The sequence below is a fragment of the Rutidosis leptorrhynchoides genome, chromosome 3 (genome assembly GCF_046630445.1).
Source record: "Rutidosis leptorrhynchoides isolate AG116_Rl617_1_P2 chromosome 3, CSIRO_AGI_Rlap_v1, whole genome shotgun sequence".
In the NCBI taxonomy this organism is placed as follows: domain Eukaryota; kingdom Viridiplantae; phylum Streptophyta; class Magnoliopsida; order Asterales; family Asteraceae; genus Rutidosis; species Rutidosis leptorrhynchoides.
Window position 1 is genome coordinate 46,010,031 of NC_092335.1, and position 22,090 is coordinate 46,032,120.

General features: G+C 35.8%; 3 protein-coding genes across 3 annotated transcripts; 2 read left to right on the forward strand and 1 right to left on the reverse strand.

Annotated features, from left to right (window-relative positions):
* The first annotated feature begins 645 nt into the window (after positions 1-645).
* On the forward strand, positions 646-4,851 carry LOC139896051 (UDP-glycosyltransferase 86A1). The gene is made up of 2 exons (XM_071878630.1): positions 646-1,222; positions 3,872-4,851. Exons 1-2 carry the CDS (start codon positions 661-663, stop codon positions 4,780-4,782), a joined length of 1,473 nt encoding a protein of 490 aa, XP_071734731.1. The 5' UTR covers positions 646-660; the 3' UTR covers positions 4,783-4,851.
* Positions 4,852-10,044: 5,193 nt separating this feature from the next.
* Positions 10,045-12,044, forward strand: LOC139896052 (uncharacterized). The gene has a single exon (XM_071878631.1). It carries the CDS (start codon positions 10,074-10,076, stop codon positions 11,916-11,918), a length of 1,845 nt encoding a protein of 614 aa, XP_071734732.1. The 5' UTR covers positions 10,045-10,073; the 3' UTR covers positions 11,919-12,044.
* Positions 12,045-12,933: 889 nt separating this feature from the next.
* On the reverse strand, positions 12,934-16,124 carry LOC139899941 (OVARIAN TUMOR DOMAIN-containing deubiquitinating enzyme 9-like). Its single transcript, XM_071882765.1, has 10 exons — positions 15,692-16,124; positions 15,338-15,498; positions 15,150-15,223; positions 14,817-14,871; positions 14,557-14,631; positions 14,388-14,461; positions 14,263-14,311; positions 14,076-14,160; positions 13,699-13,755; positions 12,934-13,217 (listed from the first exon to the last, which is right to left on the reverse strand). The coding sequence occupies exons 1-10, from the start codon at positions 16,122-16,124 to the stop codon at positions 13,102-13,104; spliced, it is 1,179 nt and encodes a 392-aa protein (XP_071738866.1). The 3' UTR covers positions 12,934-13,101.
* Positions 16,125-22,090: the final 5,966 nt, after the last annotated feature.

Below are 22,090 nucleotides of genomic sequence, written 5' to 3' on the forward strand. Positions count from 1 at the left end.
CAAGATTACTCCATGGCCAGAGGCGATTCTACACTATGCTTTATGGGTCCTATGACCCCACAAAATTTGGAATTTTTCTATTTAATACCCTGAAAATCGTATAGGACACCATTAAATTTAGTTATGGGACCCAATATATTTGAGGATTTGATAGTTTTTTTTGAAGGTAAACAGCTACTAATTATAGAAGGTACTATGTAAAAAAATCAGGAACCCATTGAGTTTTTATCCTAGATTCGCCATTGTCCATGGCTGTTTCTAACTCATCCCTGACAACCACTAAATATTTGCTTTAGGCGGAATTCGAACATAAAACCTCTTATAAGGAACACAGAACCCTATTTCTATTAACTTGAAATGGACTAGAAAATAGTTAGGTTTGCCTCAGGGTTTTTGACCCTGAGCCCATTTATTATCCGACAACTTAAATGTTTTAATGTACTACATATGACCTATGAAATGATTTCATAAACAATAATTGTGATTGTATCATGTACTTGCCTCATACAAAGTGAAAAGAAGATAATATATTTTAAAAAGAACGGCCAATAGAGTAAAAGGATAACAAGCTAGCTAGTAATGATCAAATAATATAATAGAGATAATAAATTTTTTGTGCAATCTAACCGATCCTCTATAATAAGCCTCTACCGTAAAGAGATGCTTCTGCCAAACAACAATTTGTTTCACTACTCACCAAATTTCATGGCTGACCAAAGAACTGAAAATCCTCATGCAATATTCGTACCATTACCTCTACAAGGTCATCTAACTCCTTCAGTTCTTCTTGCCATCAAACTAGCATCAAAAGGGTTTACTGTCACCTTCGTAAACACCGAATCTATCCATCATAGCATTACCCAATCCTCGTCCACTACCGATGATGTTTTTGCAGATGCGCGTAAATCTGGTCTAGATATAAGGTATGTCATAGTCACTGACGGTCTTCCTATAGAGTTCGATAGATCCTTGTATCATGACCAATTTATGGAGTGTATTTTCCATGTATTTTCGGCTCATGTGGACAAACTTGTGGGGAATTTGGTGGAGAGTGAACCGTCGATTAGTTGCTTGATCACGGATAGCTTCCATGTGTGGCCGTTGATGATCTCAAAGAAATATAATTTGGTTAATATTTCATTTTGGACTGAACCAGCTTTGATATTGAATTTGTATTATCACATGGATTTGCTCAAGAAAAATGGACACTATGATCCTCTTGGTAAATATATTCCTTCCCTCGATTACCCTCTTATAACAAAATATATACGGATTTAAATCTAACTAATCATTCCGTAATTAATATCATTATTGCATAACGATTTAAAACTGGTAAAAAACAATGATTTAACTGAGTATGAAACGACGGTGGTTCATGGGCTCTTGATTGATAAAAGATATCAGTAAAAGTTATCAATGATTGTTCATGGGCCATTGATAGATGTGTGTGTGTGTGTCTGTATATAGTATACAACCTATGTTAAAGAGTTTGTTTTATCATGATGACAAAAAGGTTGATGATTGATAACCTAGACCGGTGTCTTCTAATCGGTTGTTAATTCCATAATATACGGCATACCTGACTCACTGGTTGTGGTTATGGAGTCTCATGGCTTGAACGCCTATCTGCTTTTTGGTGTGACAAGATGTTTTCACCTATTACCAACCGAATTACGTGTCATTCCCAAAGTTTGTTTTATTTATAGTAATTAGTTAATTTAAACGGGTCAACGTTTTTATTTGAAGTAACTAGTTGGTTTAAATGAGTTTTAAATTTAATTTAAATATTTGATTTGAATATATATGAAACCTAAGTTTTATATGTATAATCTACTATAATCTACTAGATTTTATTACTCCACGTCCCAAAATAATCGTCTCTTATAACTTTAAGAATTTTTTATTTTTCAACTCTTGAATTTTTTTTTTATTTATTTTTTATTTTTTATTTTTACTTTTTGTGTTATAAAATATGGTGTTATATAATATGGAGTAAACTTTGATTGATTAAAGTTATATCGATGAAATTGCATTTAAAACTCAATTTACTTTATATATATATATATATATATATATATATATATATATATATATATATATATATATATATATATATATATATATATATATATATATATATATATATATATATATATATATATATATATATATCGAAGTTGTGATGTGATCCAGCGGTTGGTGACATGCCTCCTTTAGGGGAGGTCAGAGGTTCGATCCCCGTTGGCTACATATTAAAACACAATTTCATCCCTGCCATGAAGTATCCACTCATGGCACCTTTCACATATCGTTTGGGGGGTAAAGGAGAGGGGGGTTTTACTTGACCGTGCCCTTGGATCGGTTTCAAGGTTTCCTCCCGGGCAGCAATAGGGGCGGGGTTATTATCGCTGCATCGGCATAGTCGAAAAGGGAGATGATCGCAACGGGTAGTTTAGTCCCCCTAGGGTGATTCCAATCGTGTGTGTGTGTGTGTGTGTGTGTGTGTGTATATATATATATATATATATATATATATATATATATATATATATATATATATATATATTCTATACCATCAAAGCCTTAGCTTAAGTGGTATGGGGCGAGATCCAACTTTGGTACTGTCAATCCAGATTCGATTCTCACTTCAAGCCGAGAGTTTTCAACTTTTGATTGTACTGCGGCTGGAAATGGGTCAAATAGGTCGAGCATAACAAGTTTCATTTACCAAATATTTATGAAAGCATTCATGGTTATGTTATTAATTATTTATATTAATATTTCTTTTATATAATAATAATAATAATAATAATAATAATAATAATAATAGTAATAACTAAAATAATATAATAAATGTATAAAAGTAATGTAAAAGTATATGACCCGTTTGGACACATTTGACGTATTTGACCTGTGACCCGTTTCGACATGTTATCCAAACGACTCAATCTGACCCATTTGGACCCGTTTTAAAAAATTTCCCCGTTTGACCAATGACCCATCTCAACCTATAACCATTTTGACCCGTTACCCAAACCAACCCAACCTGACCCGTTTGTCAGGTATAGTACTCACAATATCAATGCGATTTAAGAAGATCTCGGAGCAGTTTTCCCAACCTTCGATGGTACTGCCAACATCATCGTGAATTGGATTTTCTCCTAACGTGTGTGTGAGTGTCATATAATCGCGAAAGTAGTTAAGTCTCCTCTAGGTTATGACGATATCGTCAATCGAAAAAAAAAAGAGACAACTTCATATTTTCCCCTCCTAAACTTGTAAATTACATATATCCCCCAAATATGCATTAAAATTCTTATACTTTATGCATTGAAAAGTTTTATGTTGAGTATTATATATGACAACAAAAAATAGTTAAAGTTCAAAAATAAAGATTTCTAAAAGTTAAAAGTGAACAATTATTATTATTATTATTTTTTTGAAAGGCAAACTAATAATCTACACACGAAATTACGAATATTTACATTTCACTGTCTCAAGTGAGACTTGAACACACAATCTTTCGGTTGAAGGGTTACTCTCGTACTGACAAACAAGGGCATTTTGGTAGCGAACGATTATTTTGAGAGTTTCCGTGTCTATCACTGCACATATATTTGATCAAATTTGAATATATACTTTATTATTAAATATTATATTATCTTCGCATCCGTCATCCAGATACAATGTAACCTGCAGGACCTCTGAGTGGACCTATGCGTCCCCTTTGTTATCACGCCTTTTACGAAAAAAACAAACTAGTGTTAGTTCTGTTTTCTTGTTTGCTAGCTGTTGTTAACAATTTATGTTGCTATCAATTGAAACTCATTTTCGACTAATTAATCATATAATCTTTTTTCATGATCATCAGAAAAGTCGGATGAAGTCATAGATTACGTGCCAGGGGTCAAATCGATCAAACCAAAAAACTTGATGTCATATCTTCAAGCCAAAAATACAAACACTGTTACTCATCGTATTATACACAAAGCATTGTTTACAGCGACAAAAGACGCTGATTTTGTATTATGTAACACAATTCAAGAGCTTGAACCTTATACACTTTCATCACTTAACCAAAAGCAACCATTCTACGCGATCGGTCCTATCTTCTCTAACAACTTTACTCAACAACTTGTCTCCACGAGCTTATGGTCCGAGTCAGATTGTACTAGTTGGCTTGATAAGCGACCTCCTAAGTCGGTCTTGTATATCTCGTTTGGTAGCTATGCTCACACTAGCAAACATGATCTTGAAGAGATAGCTTATGGGTTGTTACAAAGTGGGGTTAGTTTTATTTGGGCACTTCGTCCTGATATAATAAGTTCGAATGATACTAATCCTTTACCGCTCGGATTTCAAGACCAAGTCAAAGATCGAGGTTTGATCGTGTCTTGGTGTAATCAGAAGAATGTGATTTCACACTCGTCGATAGGAGGATTTTTTACGCATTGTGGATGGAACTCGATTTTGGAAAGTATATGGTGTGAGGTACCCATGATTTGTTTTCCTCTTTTGACTGATCAGTTCACTAATAGGAAATTAGTAGTTGATGATTGGAAAATTGGGTTGAATTTATGTGAGGGGAGTTTAGTTTTAAGAGATGAAGTGGCAAGGAAAGTCAAAGATTTGGTGATGGATGAAAAGTCAAATGAAATGAGGATTGAGATTATGAAAGTTAAAAGGACACTAGAAGATGCAGTGGCAGTTGGTGGATCATCTCAAAGGAATTTTGATCAATTTGTTAGTGAAGTTAAACTAAAGATTGATCAAATGAAATGATCATTCACTTAATTTGATCCATAGTTGTCCTCATATATGTAATAATATGTGTTTATGTTTATATAGTTCCTGTATAATGCTACTTTTCATTAGCTCGTTATAATGAATAAGGTTGGAATAAATCGTGTGTGCACTTATCGTTTTAGTACTTTTTTCACTATCAATCTACCAATACAGTTACTAAACACTAGATTTTTTTTCCGGACAACTGTTAGGATCACCCAGGGGGAATTAACCACACACGCGTTCATTTCCTACACAGTTATACCCGCCCCCAACTGCGTGCCTAGGAGGAAACCCGCACCAATCCCATACGGGGCATGGACGGTAAAACCCCCCTCCCCTTTACCCCCAACTCGATGTGGGAAAGGTGTCATGGGTGGAACTTCATGGCGGGGATGAAATTGTGGTCCGAACTTAATTTTGCATTTAAGTTATATAAATTCTTATAAGAGGGGTCCGAACCATGACAAACATCCTCACTGGAACAAACCTAGAGCTAAACACTCTTAACCATGACATACTTCATCAAATAGATTGAGATCTACTATATTATTTAATTAGAAAAGTTACAAACATCAAACTAATAGTACAAGTAATTATCAACATACACTCCATCCTTAAATGTGTGGAAAAATGGCAGATTGTGGGGCGAGGATTAACCCAGAACTAGCCCAGAGCTAATTGGTGACATCGGCATCCTCATGATGGCTAGTCAGGGCTTGAGCATGGCGTAAGCCGTTGGGACCAACTTTAAGTAATTATAAGGAATATGGATTGTTCACAAGCAAGTTCATCTATATATGGAGTACAGAATACCGACTTAATTCAGATTTTCAAATTATAAAATCATCACAAAACCCTTGCCATCAAAATTCCCAATTGTTCGTTCTTTCCTTAGTCTAATCGATTTCGTTCACAATAATTTAGTAACTCTAGTGATCAACCCGAATCATCATAACCGTAAGTAACAAACAGTTACCTCTTTAGTTTATCTCCAAAAAATCTTTTTTGTTCTCCTATGAGCCATCAACGATCGGAAGTCCGCTTTATTCTTACATCCAGACAACAGGGAAAAGCTTAAACTTTTTAGAGGCGATACTATCCTAATTAAGGCTTATTTATAATTTGAGTTTATATATCTCGTTATTATCGTTTTCTTTTTCAACATAGGGTTTGTTTATTCAATTTTATAAGGCGCGCACATAATTCGTATGAGCTGTGTCTGCCCAAATGTACAAGGTTTCTATTTTTGTTTCACAAGGTTCTTTCGATATTGAAATATTTAAGGGGGAAACTTCATGTAGCCAAAAAAAATGAAGGTTATTGTATGTATTGTTCATGTTGATGAAACCTGTGAATAACCTAAGATCGTGATGACTAAGTCTGTCAGGTCAAACATTAGGATTAGTTTTGGTAATGTGGTTCCATTGCATCAAAGTAGAACTGTAAGATCCCGTCTTACCACAACCACAATATTGTCCGCTTGGCCCGTAAGCACACGGCTTTTTTTCGGTGATCACACGAGGTTCTTATTTAGAGATCACCCATCCTAGTACTACTCCCGCTCGAACACGTTTAACAGCAGAGTTCTCATGGGATCTGCTGTGTTTGTAGCTCCAAAACGCGTTGTGTCTGGTAAGGATGAAAGTTACCTTATAAGGTACTCAAACTTACAAATTCTATCCGATGTGAGATGGGTTATTACAAACTCCCCTCACTTAGAATCCTGACGTCCTCGTCAGGCCGAAACAAATTGATAACCAAGATCTATACCTCAGAAGATGCACAAGCCGAGTGTCCGTCACACCCCGAGAGGCTAGTGCTCTGATACCATCTGTAACATCCCGTCTTACCACGACCACAATATTGTCCGCTTTTCTCGTAGGCGCGCAACTTTTTTCTTGGTGACCACACGAGGGACTTCCCAGGAGGTCACCCATCTTAGTACTACGCCCGCTCGAACACGCTTAATTGCAGAGTTCTCATGGGATCTGTTGTGCTTGTAGTCCCAAAACGCGTTTTGTCTAGTAAGGATGAAAGTTACCTTATTAGGGACTCAAACTTACAAATTCTATCTGATGTGGGACGGGTTATTGCAGAGTTCTGATGGATCTGCTTTGCTTGTAGCCTCAAAACGCGTTGTCTTTGGTAATGATGAAAGTTACCTTATAAATGACTCAAACTTACAAATAATATCCGACGTGGGACGGGTTATTACAGGAACCCTGTTTGACGTCTATTTAAAACGCAAGTTTGTCTATAATAGAGATCAAAGTTTTGTATCTTAATTGCATTTTGTACTTTATTTTATCTCGAACAAGATTATGAGGTTCGATTAAATGAGATTGGATACGATGATATTGGCGATGTTCGTAAACAGATGGCTCAAATCCTCGAGTAAGGCAACTTTGGGAAAGCATTCGATATTAGACAATGAATTCCCCGTAATGATTTTATTATCAGATTACGGCAGGGGCGGAACTAGTTAAGGAAGAGTTGTGAAAAATGAAGTCGGAGCCGTGATTTTTAATGAAGATTCATGGTGTTTTAATGGTGATTCAAAGAGAGAAATTGATTTTTGCAGGTGAGATTGGTTGGGAAAGATGACTGAATTAGTAGGTAAAAAGATAGTGGAGTACTAACATATATGCATATTGTACAAATGTGAGTCCTTTTTATTAAGTCCATTTTTATTTTTATCAATTTATTCTTTCTAAAATTGCATGCCTTTTCAATTTGAATTTAAGCATTTTTTTACAAGTATAACTTTTCTTCAAAATTCATTGCACTTGTTAGAAGGTGATTGTTTATTACTCCATATCTTTGATTAAATCCAGGGATGGCAATGACCCTCGATTCAATGAATATCCATCCGATTCACTCGATACATAATGGATATGGAGAATATAAATGGATATGGATACGAATATGGATGAACCTAAATGGATACATATATGGATATAGATTAAAAACTTTCATCCATGAATATATTTATATACACCCAAAAACATTTATAAATACATAAATATGGATATATGCAAACACATTTACTATTATTTACAATTACAAATATATATTTCTTGAAATTATATAATGAATTAACCCTAAAATATTGCAATAAAACATGTATATATAATTAAATATACATAAAAATTACACATTTAAATTGTCATGGTCTATGTTTTATAGTAAGTTTAACAATTGTGTTGTATCTTCGACAAATATTACACGTTCTTATGGATAGATTTTAATTATGTCATATTATATAAAGTTTTGTTATATTACTTTTATTTTATATCATACAATTAGTATTATGAAATACTATAACATTATTTGAATATCCAATGGATATCAATTAATCCGTTTTCATTGAATATGGATATGGATGGATGAACTGAAATTAAACGGATATAAATACAGATTAAAAAAATTAAATGAATATGAATACAACATCACCCGACTCATATCCGATCAAATGTCATCCATAATTAAAGCCGGTGGGTCTATTTATTTGCTTAAACACTTGATCAAATTCCTTAGAAAATGTAACTATAATTATTGGTAACTCCTTTTAAGTCTTATAAATGTCTTAATCGGAGTAATTTTCCCTTAAACACTATTTCTTGATATTTTACATCTATTACTAAGCCTAATGATAAATTTGTCATTTTGAATTATAAACTAATGGTTATCAAGTTTAGATAAACATTTTCATTTAGAATTACAAAGACGGTTATCAAGTTTCTTAAACTTGTTTAAAACCGCTTTATACATCCAATTTTCGTGGAAATTTTTGCCCCAGTGATTTAATTTCCTGATTCCGCCACTGGAATGCGGTATTTATGAAGTACATAATCCCTAAACCTAAATAAGCTTTAAAGGACCCTAAGTCCAGATACGAACTTGAGCCTTATTATCGTCTAACACTTCCCCACAGTCCGAGCGGCGAAATGGAGAAGGGTCGGATAGGAAGAAAACAATAAATAAATAAAAGATAACTATTTTTCCCCTCGTATTCGTTGTATCGAATTGACTGATAATCGTTGATTGGTTGCATTGCTTGACTCCGTTTCCTTTTCCGTAACGTTCTTTTTTACGTCCTGACCCGCTTTCCTTATCCTAACGATTGAGCATGACTTGGGCTTAGAACTTTAATCGCCGATACAATCTTCTTCAACGTTGCAAAAGATGAGAGTTTTTTTTCTTGGTTCTTTTTATTTCATCGTTAGATCAATAAAACCCCGTAGCTATAATTTTATTATAGCCCGATATTTATAACGATACAAGAACACATATAAACCCTAAAAAACCTAATGGACCTAATTCCGAAATCGAGTTGGGCTACTAACCTATCATCTAACATTCAAGGAAGCAGGGAAAAATGCACAATTCATCATCTTCATCGAGGAAGACACATGGTGAAGTTGATCGGAGAATTTATTTATTTTTTTTTTTATATTTTTTTTTTTTTGAAAAGCAAGAGTTGATCGGAGAATTAAAGCCTAGAACTTTGAAGTATCCTGAACTTTGTGAGGAGAGTTAGTAATGCTGACATCTGTAAATACCCGGCGTTTGCTTGAACACTGCATTAGTCTTGGGGGGATGTTTCTGAGTTTAGGTTCTGACTTCTGAGATGCTGCTGCTAGTGACCTTTTTGCTGGCCCGTCTGGTGCAACGGACGAAGATGACCTTTTATAATCAGGTTGTAGTTAATTTACTCATTACTCGTAGTCGTACTTGTCTGCTTTAAATGTTTGGTTAATAATGTTCTAAGTTATGTAATGCATGTATACTAATTGGTTCTGTCTTGCTTTAGAGATGTGAGTTTGTCACGAATCTAGGTCAGTATGACCTTTTAGATTTTTTAGGCCTTCAAGTTTATTTATAATCCGCTAATATGTAAATTTTGGTGGTCAGTATGACCTTTTAGATTTTTTAGGCCTTCAAGTTTATTTATAATCCGCTAATATGTAAATTTTGGTAAGACTTGATCATTATAATTGTTATTTGCCACGTTAATAGGGTGATGATATTTCCACATTTTAAATTGATAAATTCACAATCATTTGTAGCTTACTTAAGAGATATCATCAATAAACTCAAACTAAAAATTTATGTAAGTCAATATTTAAGGGTAATATAGGTAATTTGTGTGAATCTATAAAAAAAATAGTGTTATAAAAAATAGTTTTGGAAATATCAAGTTAAATTCTCTGGGTTACTAGTGGATGAAACAATTATCTCAAACAAAATCATCTTTATTGTTTGTTTTCTTAAACCCTAGAAACATGTCAACAAGTAAAACGCTGCTATCAGCGTTTAAGAAAACCATCCCCAAAATCACAGTTCCACCAAACCCAGATCAAAAACTCGCTAATCAAATTTCAAAATCGCTGATAAATTCCCAAACTTTCGATCACACTCTGTTTCCCCCGAAATCTTTAAACCCTAAAATCATAAACCTTGTTCTCTCAAACACAAATATTCCACCTCAATCTTGTTTCTATTTCTTCAATTCCCTTCAATCACTCAACAAATTTGACATAATCGAACCTTACATTTCACTTTCTTGCCGCCTTTACAAATCGAAAGATTTCGCCTTAGCTAAAGATATTTTGAATCAGTTAGCAGTCAATAAAGATATTCAAAATCCAGTTGAAAAGATCTCGTCTTTTGTTGATGAGAAAAATGGGTTCCTTAGTAAGGTTGTTGTAGGGAAGTTGTTTGATACTTTGTTTCGTGTTTATGCTGATAATGATAGGTTTAATGAGAGTTTAGAGGTTTTTGATTACATGAAAAGTAATGGTTTTAGTAAGATTGATGATCGGTCCTGTATGGTTTTTTTGCTTGCAGCCAAAAGTTCCCAAAAGTATGAATTGTTATCGTATTTCTTTCGAAAAATGGTTGATTCGGGCGTTCAGATCACGGTTTATTCGATGACAATGGCGGTCTCGGCTTTGTGTAAGCTGGGGGAGAACTTTAAAGCGAGAGAACTGATGAATGAAATGATTATAAAAGGGGTTAAACCGAATGTGAACACTTATAATGCGTTGATGGATTCACATTTAAAGAATTCGGAGTTTAGGGAATTCGAATTGACTTTGGATTTGATGAAGAAGGAAGGAGTTTCGTACTCTGTGGCAACTTATACGCTTTTAATCGAGTTTTATTCTGCTTTGGGGTTCATTGAAAACGCAGAGAAGGTGTTCGATGAAATGCTTGAGAGAGGTATCACACCTGATGTTTATGCGTACACTTCAATGATTAGTTGTACTTGTAAGCTAGGGAAATTGAAAAGAGCGTTTGAGTTGTTCGATGAACTGACCGAAAGGGGTCTTGTCCCGAACATTCATACTTACGGGGTCTTGCTCAATGGCGTATGTAAATCAGGTGAGATGAAAGCTGCTGAAGTTCTATTGATTGAAATGCAAAGTAAAGGTATTGACGTGAATGATTATATAATTAATACGTTAATGGATGGGTATTGTAAAAAAGAAAAGGTTGATGATGCAATTAAGTTGATGAATTTAATGGAGAAGAAAGGGTTCGAGCCTAGTGTCATTTCGTATAATATTATTGCTGCTGGTTTGTGTCATGCAAACCGACACGAAGAGGCAAAGACGTTATTGTTTACAATGGCGGAAAAAGGCGTGGATCCGAACACGCAATCTTACACGACGTTGATTGGGATATTTTGTAAGCAAGGGGATTTTTCGGAAGCTAAACGTACGTTAAGAGAGATGGAAAGTAAAGGAGAGAAACCGAATGTTGTGACGTATAATGCTTTTATTAATGGTTATTGTAAGAAAGGGTTAATGAAGGAAGCATATAAAGTAAGGAATGAAATGGAAGAGAAGGGGGTGATGCCGGATGTTTATACGTACACTTGTTTAGTACACGGGGAATGTATGGCTGGTAGAGTGGATGATGCACATAAACTGTTTGATGAAATGCCTAAGAGAGGTTTATCTCGAAATGTTGTAAGTTATACGGCTATGATTTCTGGTTTGTCGAAGGAAGGAAGAGTAGAAGAAGCTTTTAAGTTGTTTGATGAGATGAAAAGTGCGGGTATTTCACCGGATGACAACTTGTACTCTTCTCTTGTAGAGAGCATTCATAGTGTTAAAGGTTAAATTAGTCTAAAAATGGATGTATAATAAGATCATTTGTAAATCTAAAAGTGTATTGTAGATTTGATCTGTTTGAGAAAAAGATACATTCATATTTGTATTGAAAACAAAAATTATCTATCAGCAATGTGAGCCTGATTTAAGAATGTAGTTGGTCAAACCTTGCTACAGTTATGTGCCCATGAGCTCATAAGATCATAAGCAACTGTAAATTGCAATGCATAAGCCCGTAATGCAGCATCTGTATACTTGGTTTGTTGACCCGACCCAGACCCAGACCCATTTGACATGGTTTTAAGACAACACTTTCTTTGCGATGTCATGATCATCATTCATCATATAATCACGCTCATCCAAAATAGTATCTTGTGTTTAAGTCTATTATGAGAACTCTTCAATGCTAATGAAATTTTCATCACCTTTACATATGTGATTTCACTCTTCTCCGAGCTTCAAAATCTTCTGTTTGATGTAGTCATCGAATGCGCGTATAAAGTGACTAAAGGGTTAAATGTGGAAATACGGGGGCCTACAGTGATTAAGGAAGCTAATGAAAGGGGGCGTCAGAGCAAATCAAGAACGATTGCAGAGCTTGTCAGATTCTGAAAGAAGTCAAAAAGGTCAAATTTACTTGCCAAATAGATAGAGATACAAATCATGTTATATGGAACCTAGCTCAGAGTATGCAACTTGCAGATGCAGTTTGGACTGAGAAGGTAACTTGAATGAGCATGCTATAATTTAAAAAAAAGGCGAGTCCTGCCATCTTTTAACCTACTATATATATTATAATATATTAATATTAAACCATATAATCCAGATGATATATTAGGATGCTGAATTGAGCAGGGGACAATCTGATAGCTGATTAAATTCTTCCTTTTTATGTTATTAACTCTTATTTTCAGGTCGAACATTTGTGATCAGAAAACATCAAAAGTAAAAACTTAATGACAAAAGATCCTTTAATAGAGTAAAGAATTAAGATTTTAGCATAACAAAATGCAGAGGTCTTTCTAGTAAACTTTCTTGAAAACAATGAAAATGTCATAAAAATGCAATCTGGAATCTAAACAACATCACTGTGGTAGATACATGTAATGAAGAAAAACATAGGTTTATCAGCTTTGCATCAAATAACCGAAAGCCTTACGACAAAGAAATTAAACAACATTCATCATAATAATCAAGGTGCTGGGGTGATGCACTTCAAGTTCCACCACTTCGTATTGTTAGAGTTTTTCTTCTTCTTCTTCTTCTTCGTCTTTTTCTTCTTATCCTCATCTTGAGATGCAGGCTGCTCTGTTAAAATCAAAATTTAAAAGTACCATTAGTTAGATCTATGTGGTATGTAATACAGTATTGAACTGTAAATTTACTAACTCTAAAATCAGACCAAATGGGATGAACAAATAATCTTTGATGTTCAAGATAAACGTTTGTTAGTGAGTTAGGGCTGCCTTTAAGGTTTTTGTGACTCTTGCACGCCCCTAAAGACGGCTCGGGCGTGACTAAATTAATTCTTTTAAAGTTAAATTTCTGGCACATTTTTGGTAGTTTTCCTCTCATTTTGCTGTAAATTTGTTTCGAAATTGGCATATCATCACTAAACAGAAAAATCATTAGCATGCAATAAATATCTCCATTTTGATCAGTTTAAAGTGCCACTTTTTACAAAACAGTTAAATTATAATACATCTTTTTTACGTCACGAAGCCGAAAGGGAATTTTTTTTTCTTCTTTTTCTGAGACACAGAAACTGGAATTGTAACTAAATGTTTACCTCCTACAGGATACAAAGAGTTGTAGTGCACTTCAGCCCAATAACTCAAGCATATAACTGCACAAAATTTAAAGAAAATGTCAGTTCTGTAGTTACATTTGATTATAGTAAAGAAAGAAAGTGATTAAAAACAATGAGAAAATTATAGGAAATATTAGTAAGAAACATACAGGGAAAATATGCTTATACATATACTGTCTCACAAGTCACAAGTTAATGCGAAAAACAGATATTAATAAATAGACGTATAACATCTTTATTTCTATTAAAGCTACACATATTGAAACCATAAATTTGCTACAAGAAGTAATGGACATTATCAACTGTTGAATTGCTGTCACGAGTTAAATTCTGATAATCTGATTAAACGAAGTTACCTTTATTCGACTTGAGGACCTTGGGATAAATTTCAATGAAAGCGGTATCTTTGAACGATGTTAGCACTAAGATTTTGATACCATACTGCATTAAAACATAAAAGCTTAATGTACGTTTTTTAGCTAATGAATCCATGTCTATATTTTTATTGTTCGTATTTTAAGGAAACAAAGAAAAAAAAGATACCGAATCTGCTGCTGCCTGTAAGGTGACATGATCTCCCCACTCTCCTCTCCTGTTTAAAATATTGGAATTATAAATAATTTTCGATAAAAAAAAATGAAGTTAAGAATGAAAATTATTCGACTTACTGAGAAATCTGCCTTAAGTAGTCGGTGTACAACGTTGGTACATATTCCTCATAGAAATTTGAATGTGTGGTAAGCTGAATCATGTATGTATAAACATATAACACATTGTTAATGAAAAACAGTGCAAAAATCAGCAATTAAATTTACATGTATGTGCTAAGTTGTTTACCTGATTAACCACCCTCCTTCTCACTGCTTTGTGATACTCTGGTGAACGATATAACTGTTCTGCTAAAGCACGAAACTGGAAAAAAGATTGCGATAAAACACGAGTCAATCATGGCTATTCATAACTGGTATTTTAAATCTCAGAAACCTAGGATGGTGTAGTATGATATTTGAAATCCATATATGAAATTTATTATCAGAAACTTAATTTGGATATATATGGAATATCTAAAAATTATTAAAGTTAATAGAAATACAGACCTGGCAGTTACCATCTCCTACAACTTTCGACTCAACGAACCCATACAATTTCAACCTGAGAATACCACAATTTAAGCATATGTCACAATTGCTATCAATACAAAAGTTAATATGAAGAAGACAATTTTATATTCTTGTATCAAGTTCTGGTGAAACTAATTCATACCATACATACATAAAATAAAATTATTTCTATGAATATAAAGTGCTAATGTTAAAATAGCATTACTGGTCATAAACTCATAATATATATTCTTTACAAAAGTTTTATCCAGTCATATATGCTATGGAAAAAGGTTTGTTGATAATAAAGAAAGATGAACTTTTAAATACCTATCATTCAGCCTTTGATGATCAGAAGAAACTTCATCATTTGAAGGTATATATCGATTAACTTTGGGGGTAATCTGCAACACAATATAACAACACATAAGTTAGTTAACCGCGAACTTATTAATTTATACATCATTTTGTTCAAATATCTATAACATCATAATAGTGTGTATATAGACAGTACTTACAGTGACGGGTACGATTCTATCCAGTCTCTTGTATACCTCTCCATCAAACACATGATCATCTATAATCTCTAAATACTTATCTTCCCATTCGCCCACTTGATTTACGGTGCTACTGATTGAACTTGATTTATCAATCTTCTTGCTGTCCACCTCTTCAATACCTGCTAATTGCCAATACACATATGAACACGTGTATCATATCCAGCATTCGTACAAAAAAGAATTTAACGCAAGTGAATCTAATCATTGATTGCAACACGGCGACTTGTTAAACTGTTTCGAAAAGGGAAAAAAATTTAGAAGCATTTTTTTAAAACTTGGGGTGACCTAGAGAAAAAAAGAAAAGAAGCTGACCGTTATAGTGATTGATCAATGACGATGAACCATGACGCATATCTTGATTAATAGGAAATGACTGTAATAGCCCCACAGGATCTAATGCTTGCACTTGCTCTGGTGCAACTGCATTTGGTGATACCTGCTGCTGTTGGGCGGGATACGATACTTGTTGCTGTGGCTCCTGTACTGCATGGGACGGATATATTCCATGATCTGCAATTGAGAGATCTGATACCGCATGTTCGAGAGAGATTAACATCTCATTATTCACATCAGGATACTGGTTTTGTTGATAGTAACTTCCGTTATACGGTTGTAGGTGATCATTGTTGTTGTTGTTGTTGGTATGATACTGATAACCGTAGTCACCATAGTAACCGTAACTGAAAAATTCTTCAATATCTTGACAATTTGGACCCCATTGTTCATCACAATTTGGTTGCCACATTTCGACAGTGACGAAAAATGGTAATCGAGCGTAATTCCGTCCAAATAAAAGTTATACTTCAAAGGTGGAGAAAGCTAGTGTCCCACCTGAAATTTGAAACAAGTTCATTCACAATCCTCTTATATAAAGAAGACAATGAAAAAAGTATTGGATATTCACTTCTCTATAAAAAATTTGAAATAAAACTTTTTTTACAGATTTGTAAGTTGACATTTGTAACATCCCGCCTTTTCCATTTACTTTTCCGTTTAACTATTTAAGTTCCGTTATATGTTCATAACACATCTCGTTAATACGCGTTTGAATTATCTCGTTTAGGTAATTCCCGTACCCGGTTCCTAAGTTGAGGGACTAAAGTTGCCAAATGGAGAAAGAGATGACTAGGTCAACTAGTCAACTCTTTCCTCTCCATTCATTCTATCACCTCCCCCAAAATAATACTTCACCTTTTCCTCTCAAACCCTCAAACCTTCAATCATCATCTAAATTCGTTCAAGGAGGATTCGATCAAAACAAATTGCATATTTGAACTCCTCGTGATCTCCTCTTCGTTTCCATACCGATTTCATCAATTTTGGGTAACTTTCTAAAATCACTAATTCTTGTGTTCTTGAGATTTTTAAGTTATAAGGTTGTTAATTAGTGTCTATGGCTCGAGTCTAGTTTGGTTATATGATTTGTATGCTCGTTTTTGATATTTTGATGTAACTAGTTCATATTGAAAGAATGCTTGCTTAATCTTGAGTTTTTAGGTGTTCATATGTTGTTGAATGATGAAAGTTCATGTTTTAATTGTGTTCCTAACATCACTAGCTTCAAATTGGTATGTAGGTTGACATGGATTAGTTTCATATGCAAGATTGTTGAATTTGTGATTTTGGATTAGGGTTTGATGAGCTTTACATGAACTTTTGATGCGTCAAATGCTATGAGATATTGTTGTTAAGTGTTTTGTTGCAATGTGTGTTTGATTACCTTCGAAACGGCATAACATACATGTAAATTGGTTGCCCGAATCATAAAATGCGTTTTTGGAACTTAAACTTTGATTATGAATGTTTAATTACGGTTTTTGGTTGTTGTAAGTGGAAGTTTGATTGATGAAATGTACTTAGTTGTATTCCTCGTCAAAATACCTTTCCAACGATATATAATAGGCATTATAAGTGTTTGCGGGTCAAGAGTTGGGTTGGAAAAGGTTTTGGCTCGTGCATACTTTGGAAAAACAGAATCAGACCTGCACAGAGGGTGGCGCGGCGCGCCCCTACCCCGCGCGGCGCGCCGAGTGGCCTGGACAGATTCTGTCCAACTTGGTCAATTTTTGAATAATGTTTGGCATGCTACGCACCTCCGATTAACATGTAACTTGGCCAACATGCTCATATATGATTTCTAAGATTAGAAAAATAGTTCGGAACCCGACCCGAACGTGTTGACTTTCGTTGACTTTGACCGACCAAAGTTTGACTTTTTGTCAAACTTAACCAAATGATTATGCAACCTTCCTAACTTATTTATATACTTGTATCTTGCATGAAACTTGGCAATTTGATTTCACATGCTAAATAATCGAGTCGTAACGAGCCATAGGACAAATTGAACATCTTTGACCTATCGTGTTTACCGTTATTGATACAACCTATTGTTTAGGTCAAGACTAGCATTGTTCTTTGCACACGTTTACTTGTTGAAGTACTTTACTACTCGTGCACTCAAGGTGAGATCATAGTCCCACTTTTACTCTTTTTGAACTTATATTTGGGATGAGAAAACATAAACGATTCTTTTGAACTAAGTGAACACAAGTACAGGAAAACAAACATTCTACATACGAGTTTAGAACAAAATCCTCAATTCGATTATCATTAGTTACACTTGCCGGGTGTAAGCGAGAACTTATGTTGTATGGATCCATATGGGTTTGACAAACCCTCATTCAAACGGTTCGCTACCGTTTACGAATGAAATATATTTTCGAGAAACAGTGTATGTTCTAGCACTAAGTGATGGGGTTCAATGGAAGGAAACGTTAAGCATTGATAATTGGGTGCTCGTGAAACAAACTTTTGGAATGTATTACTATTATTTCATTGATGCAAATCTTGTGGTTCACTTGTACTTACTTACTTAAACCTATGATTTCACCAACGTTTTCGTTGACAGATTTCTATGTTTTTCTCAGGTCCTTGAACGATACATGATACATGCTTCCGCTCATTATTTTGATACTTGCATTGGATGTCGAGTATACATGCATACATGGAGCGTCTTTTGGATACTTTTAAATTGTGTCGCATAAGTTTCATTTGTACTTAAACTTGGTATCGTAACTTGTGGTGGAACTATTCTTGTAAAACTTGAACAACCTTTACATTTGAAATGAATGCGACATATCTTTTGGTCAACGTTGTTTTAAAGACTTATGACCACGTAACGGGACCTAAGTAGACGGCGCCGTCAATGACGATTTGGTCGGGTCGCTACAGATGGTATCAGAGCGTTGGTTGTAGGGATTTAGAGTTCATTAGTGTCAACCCCGAGTCATAGGGTACATTGGTGAGTCTAGACTACAACCGGCATATAGACTTGAAGTAGGAATTACTTGACTACTTGTGCATTTATACTCGAACGTTTCTACTCATATCTACTCTTAGTTCATCTTAATCTCACGTTGTTTAATTTGATTGACACGCCACCTTGACTATATGAAATGATGTCGAATGCACATATGAATCAGGGTAATATAATTTCCGGGATTATATTACGGTGACTCGTATGAACGTTCCGACATTATGACATAAAGAATTTAAGGCGAGTCGAAAAAAAAAAAAAAAAAAAAAAAAAAAAAAAAAAAAAACTTCTCTTTATCTTTATTCTATATCACGGTTAGTATTATTGAGAATACTAATCAATGATATTCTTGTGTCTTGAAGGAACAATGGCTCCTCGTCGTGTACGCCGCAATGAAACTCCCGAACAAGCTCTCGAACGGATGATAGCTACCGCCGTAGATGCGGCCATGGCCGGTCACTCATCCAACAACAATAATAATAACAACCACAACAACAACAACAACAACAACAACAATGGAGCCGGAAACTCAAACGAGGGATGCTCCTATAAAGCTTTCATGGGGTGCAAACCTCACACTTTTGATGGAACCGGGGGACCGGTCGTGCTCACCCGATGGTTTGAGCAAACGGAAGCCGTCTTTAGCATAAGCGGTTGTCGGGACCAAGACAAGGTCAAATACTCCACTCACACTTTCTCCGGAATTGCTCTAACATGGTGGAACACCTATGTTCAATCGGTGGGTACCGATGAAGCTCATGCCCTCTCTTGGGCCGATCTAAAGGAAAAGATGATTGTTGAATATTTTCCGCGCGAAGAAACCCGAAAGCTTGAGGAAGAACTAAGAGCTTTGAAAGCGGTCGGAAACGATCTTAAAGCTTATAATCAACGCTTCGCCGAACTATCCTTGATGTGTCCTAATCTTGTTAACCCCGAATCTCAAAGGATTGAGCTCTACATGCTCGGTCTTCCAAAAAGCATCAAACAAGGGGTGATGTCATCCAAACCCACTACTCATCAAGCCGCTATGAACATGGCTCGCCAACTAATTGAAACGGTTGACGAAATCGTAGTTCCGGCACCTAAGGCCGAGGATAAATCGGGCGGCAACAAAAGAAAGTGGGAACCCTCCCAATCAAGCAACAACAACTTTGCTAAGAAGCCTTACACCTCCGACGGCAAGAAAGGTTATGCCGGGAACCTGCCTCTTTGCAACAAATGCAACAAACATCACTTTGGCGAATGTAGTAAGATAATTTGCCACCGGTGCCAAGGAGTTGGTCATAAGGCCAACGATTGTAAAAGTGCCACTCCCGTCGCTCGAAAGTGGCCCAATGCACCAAAGACGGGCACTTGTTATGAATGTGGCCAAACGGGCCATTATAGAAATGCATGCCCGAAGAGGAAAGATAACCCCAATACGCGCGGCCGAGCTTTCAACATAAACACCGAGGAAGCCCGGAATGACACTGAACTAGTCACGGGTACGTTTCTTCTCAACAATTCTTATGTCTCTTGCTTATTCGATTCGGGTGCCGATAAATGCTTTGTATCCAAGACTTTGACTCATTCTTTTAGCACTCCACCTCTTCCATTAGATACCACTTATACCATTGAAGTGGCTAACGGAAAACTATTAAGTGCCGACACATATTACCGGGGGTGTACGTTAAACATTTTGGGTAGGGAATATGAAATTGACTTGATACCCATGGAATTAGGAAGCTTTGATGTAATAATCGGTATGAATTGGTTAGTCAAAACGAAATCTCACATTCTTTGTGATCTTAACGCAATCCGAATTCCTATCGAGAATGGTGAACCTTTGATTGTTTATGGCGATAAGAGTTGCACCAGACTCAACCTCGTTTCGTGCCTTAAAGTTAGAAAACTACTCCGTAAGGGTTGTTTTGCGATCCTTGCCCACGTTAAGAAAGTCGAGTCCGATGAGAAGCACATCGATGATGTGCCAATTGTTAGTGACTATTCCGATGTATTTCCCGACGAATTGCCGGGTCTTCCGCCTCATCGACCGGTTGAATTCCAAATCGATCTTATTCCAGGAGCCGCACCCGTAGCGCGTGCACCATATAGACTCGCTCCATCTGAAATGCAAGAATTGCAAAGTCAAATCCAAGAACTACTTGATCGTGGTTTTATCCAACCTAGCCATTCACCTTGGGGCGCTCCGATTTTGTTTGTTAAAAAGAAAGACGGATCCCTACGAATGTGCATTGATTATCGTGAACTAAATAAATTGACGGTTAAGAACCGATATCCTCTTCCTCGCATCGATGACCTCTTTGATCAACTACAAGGGTCTTGTGTATATTCGAAAATCGATCTCCGCTCGGGTTATCATCAATTAAGGGTTAAGGGGGAAGATGTCTCCAAAACCGCTTTCCGGACTCGTTACGGTAGTTATGAATTCCTTGTCATGCCATTTGGTCTCACTAACGCACCGGCGGTGTTCATGGATCTTATGAACCGCGTGTGCAAACCGTATCTCGATAAATTCGTTATTGTGTTCATCGATGACATATTGATCTATTCTAAAAATGAAGAAGAGCACGAACAACATCTCCGACTTGTGCTTGAACTTTTAAGACAAGAACAACTCTATGCCAAATTCTCCAAGTGTGAATTTTGGTTAAAGGAAGTTCAATTTCTTGGTCATGTTGTGAGTGACCAAGGTATTAAAGTCGATCCAACGAAAATCGAAGCCATTAGCAAATGGGAGACTCCTACTACTCCTACTCACATCCGTCAATTTTTGGGTCTCGCCGGGTACTATCGTAGATTCATCGAAAATTTCTCTTTGGTTGCACGTCCTCTAACCGCCTTGACTCACAAGGGAAAGAAATTCATTTGGGCGACCGAACATGAATCCGCATTCCAAATCTTGAAAACGAAGCTAACCACCGCTCCTATCTTGTCACTTCCCGAAGGCAATGATGACTTTGTTGTATATTGCGATGCCTCAAAACATGGTTTTGGGTGTGTATTGATGCAACGAACGAAAGTCATTGCTTATGCTTCTCGACAACTCAAAATCCATGAACGAAACTACACGACGCATGATCTCGAACTCGGAGCCGTCGTCTTTGCACTTAAAATGTGGAGACACTATCTTTATGGAACCAAGAGTACTATCTTCACCGATCACAAAAGCCTTCAACACATTTTCGATCAAAAACAACTAAACATGAGACAACGAAGGTGGATTGAAACCTTAAACGATTACGATTGCGAGCTTCGTTACCATCCCGGGAAGGCAAATGTAGTAGCCGATGCCTTAAGTCGAAAAGAAAGAGTGGTGCCTCTTCGTGTCCGAGCCTTAAACATCACCATCCACACAAACCTTAATAGCCAAATTCGGGTAGCCCAAGATGAGG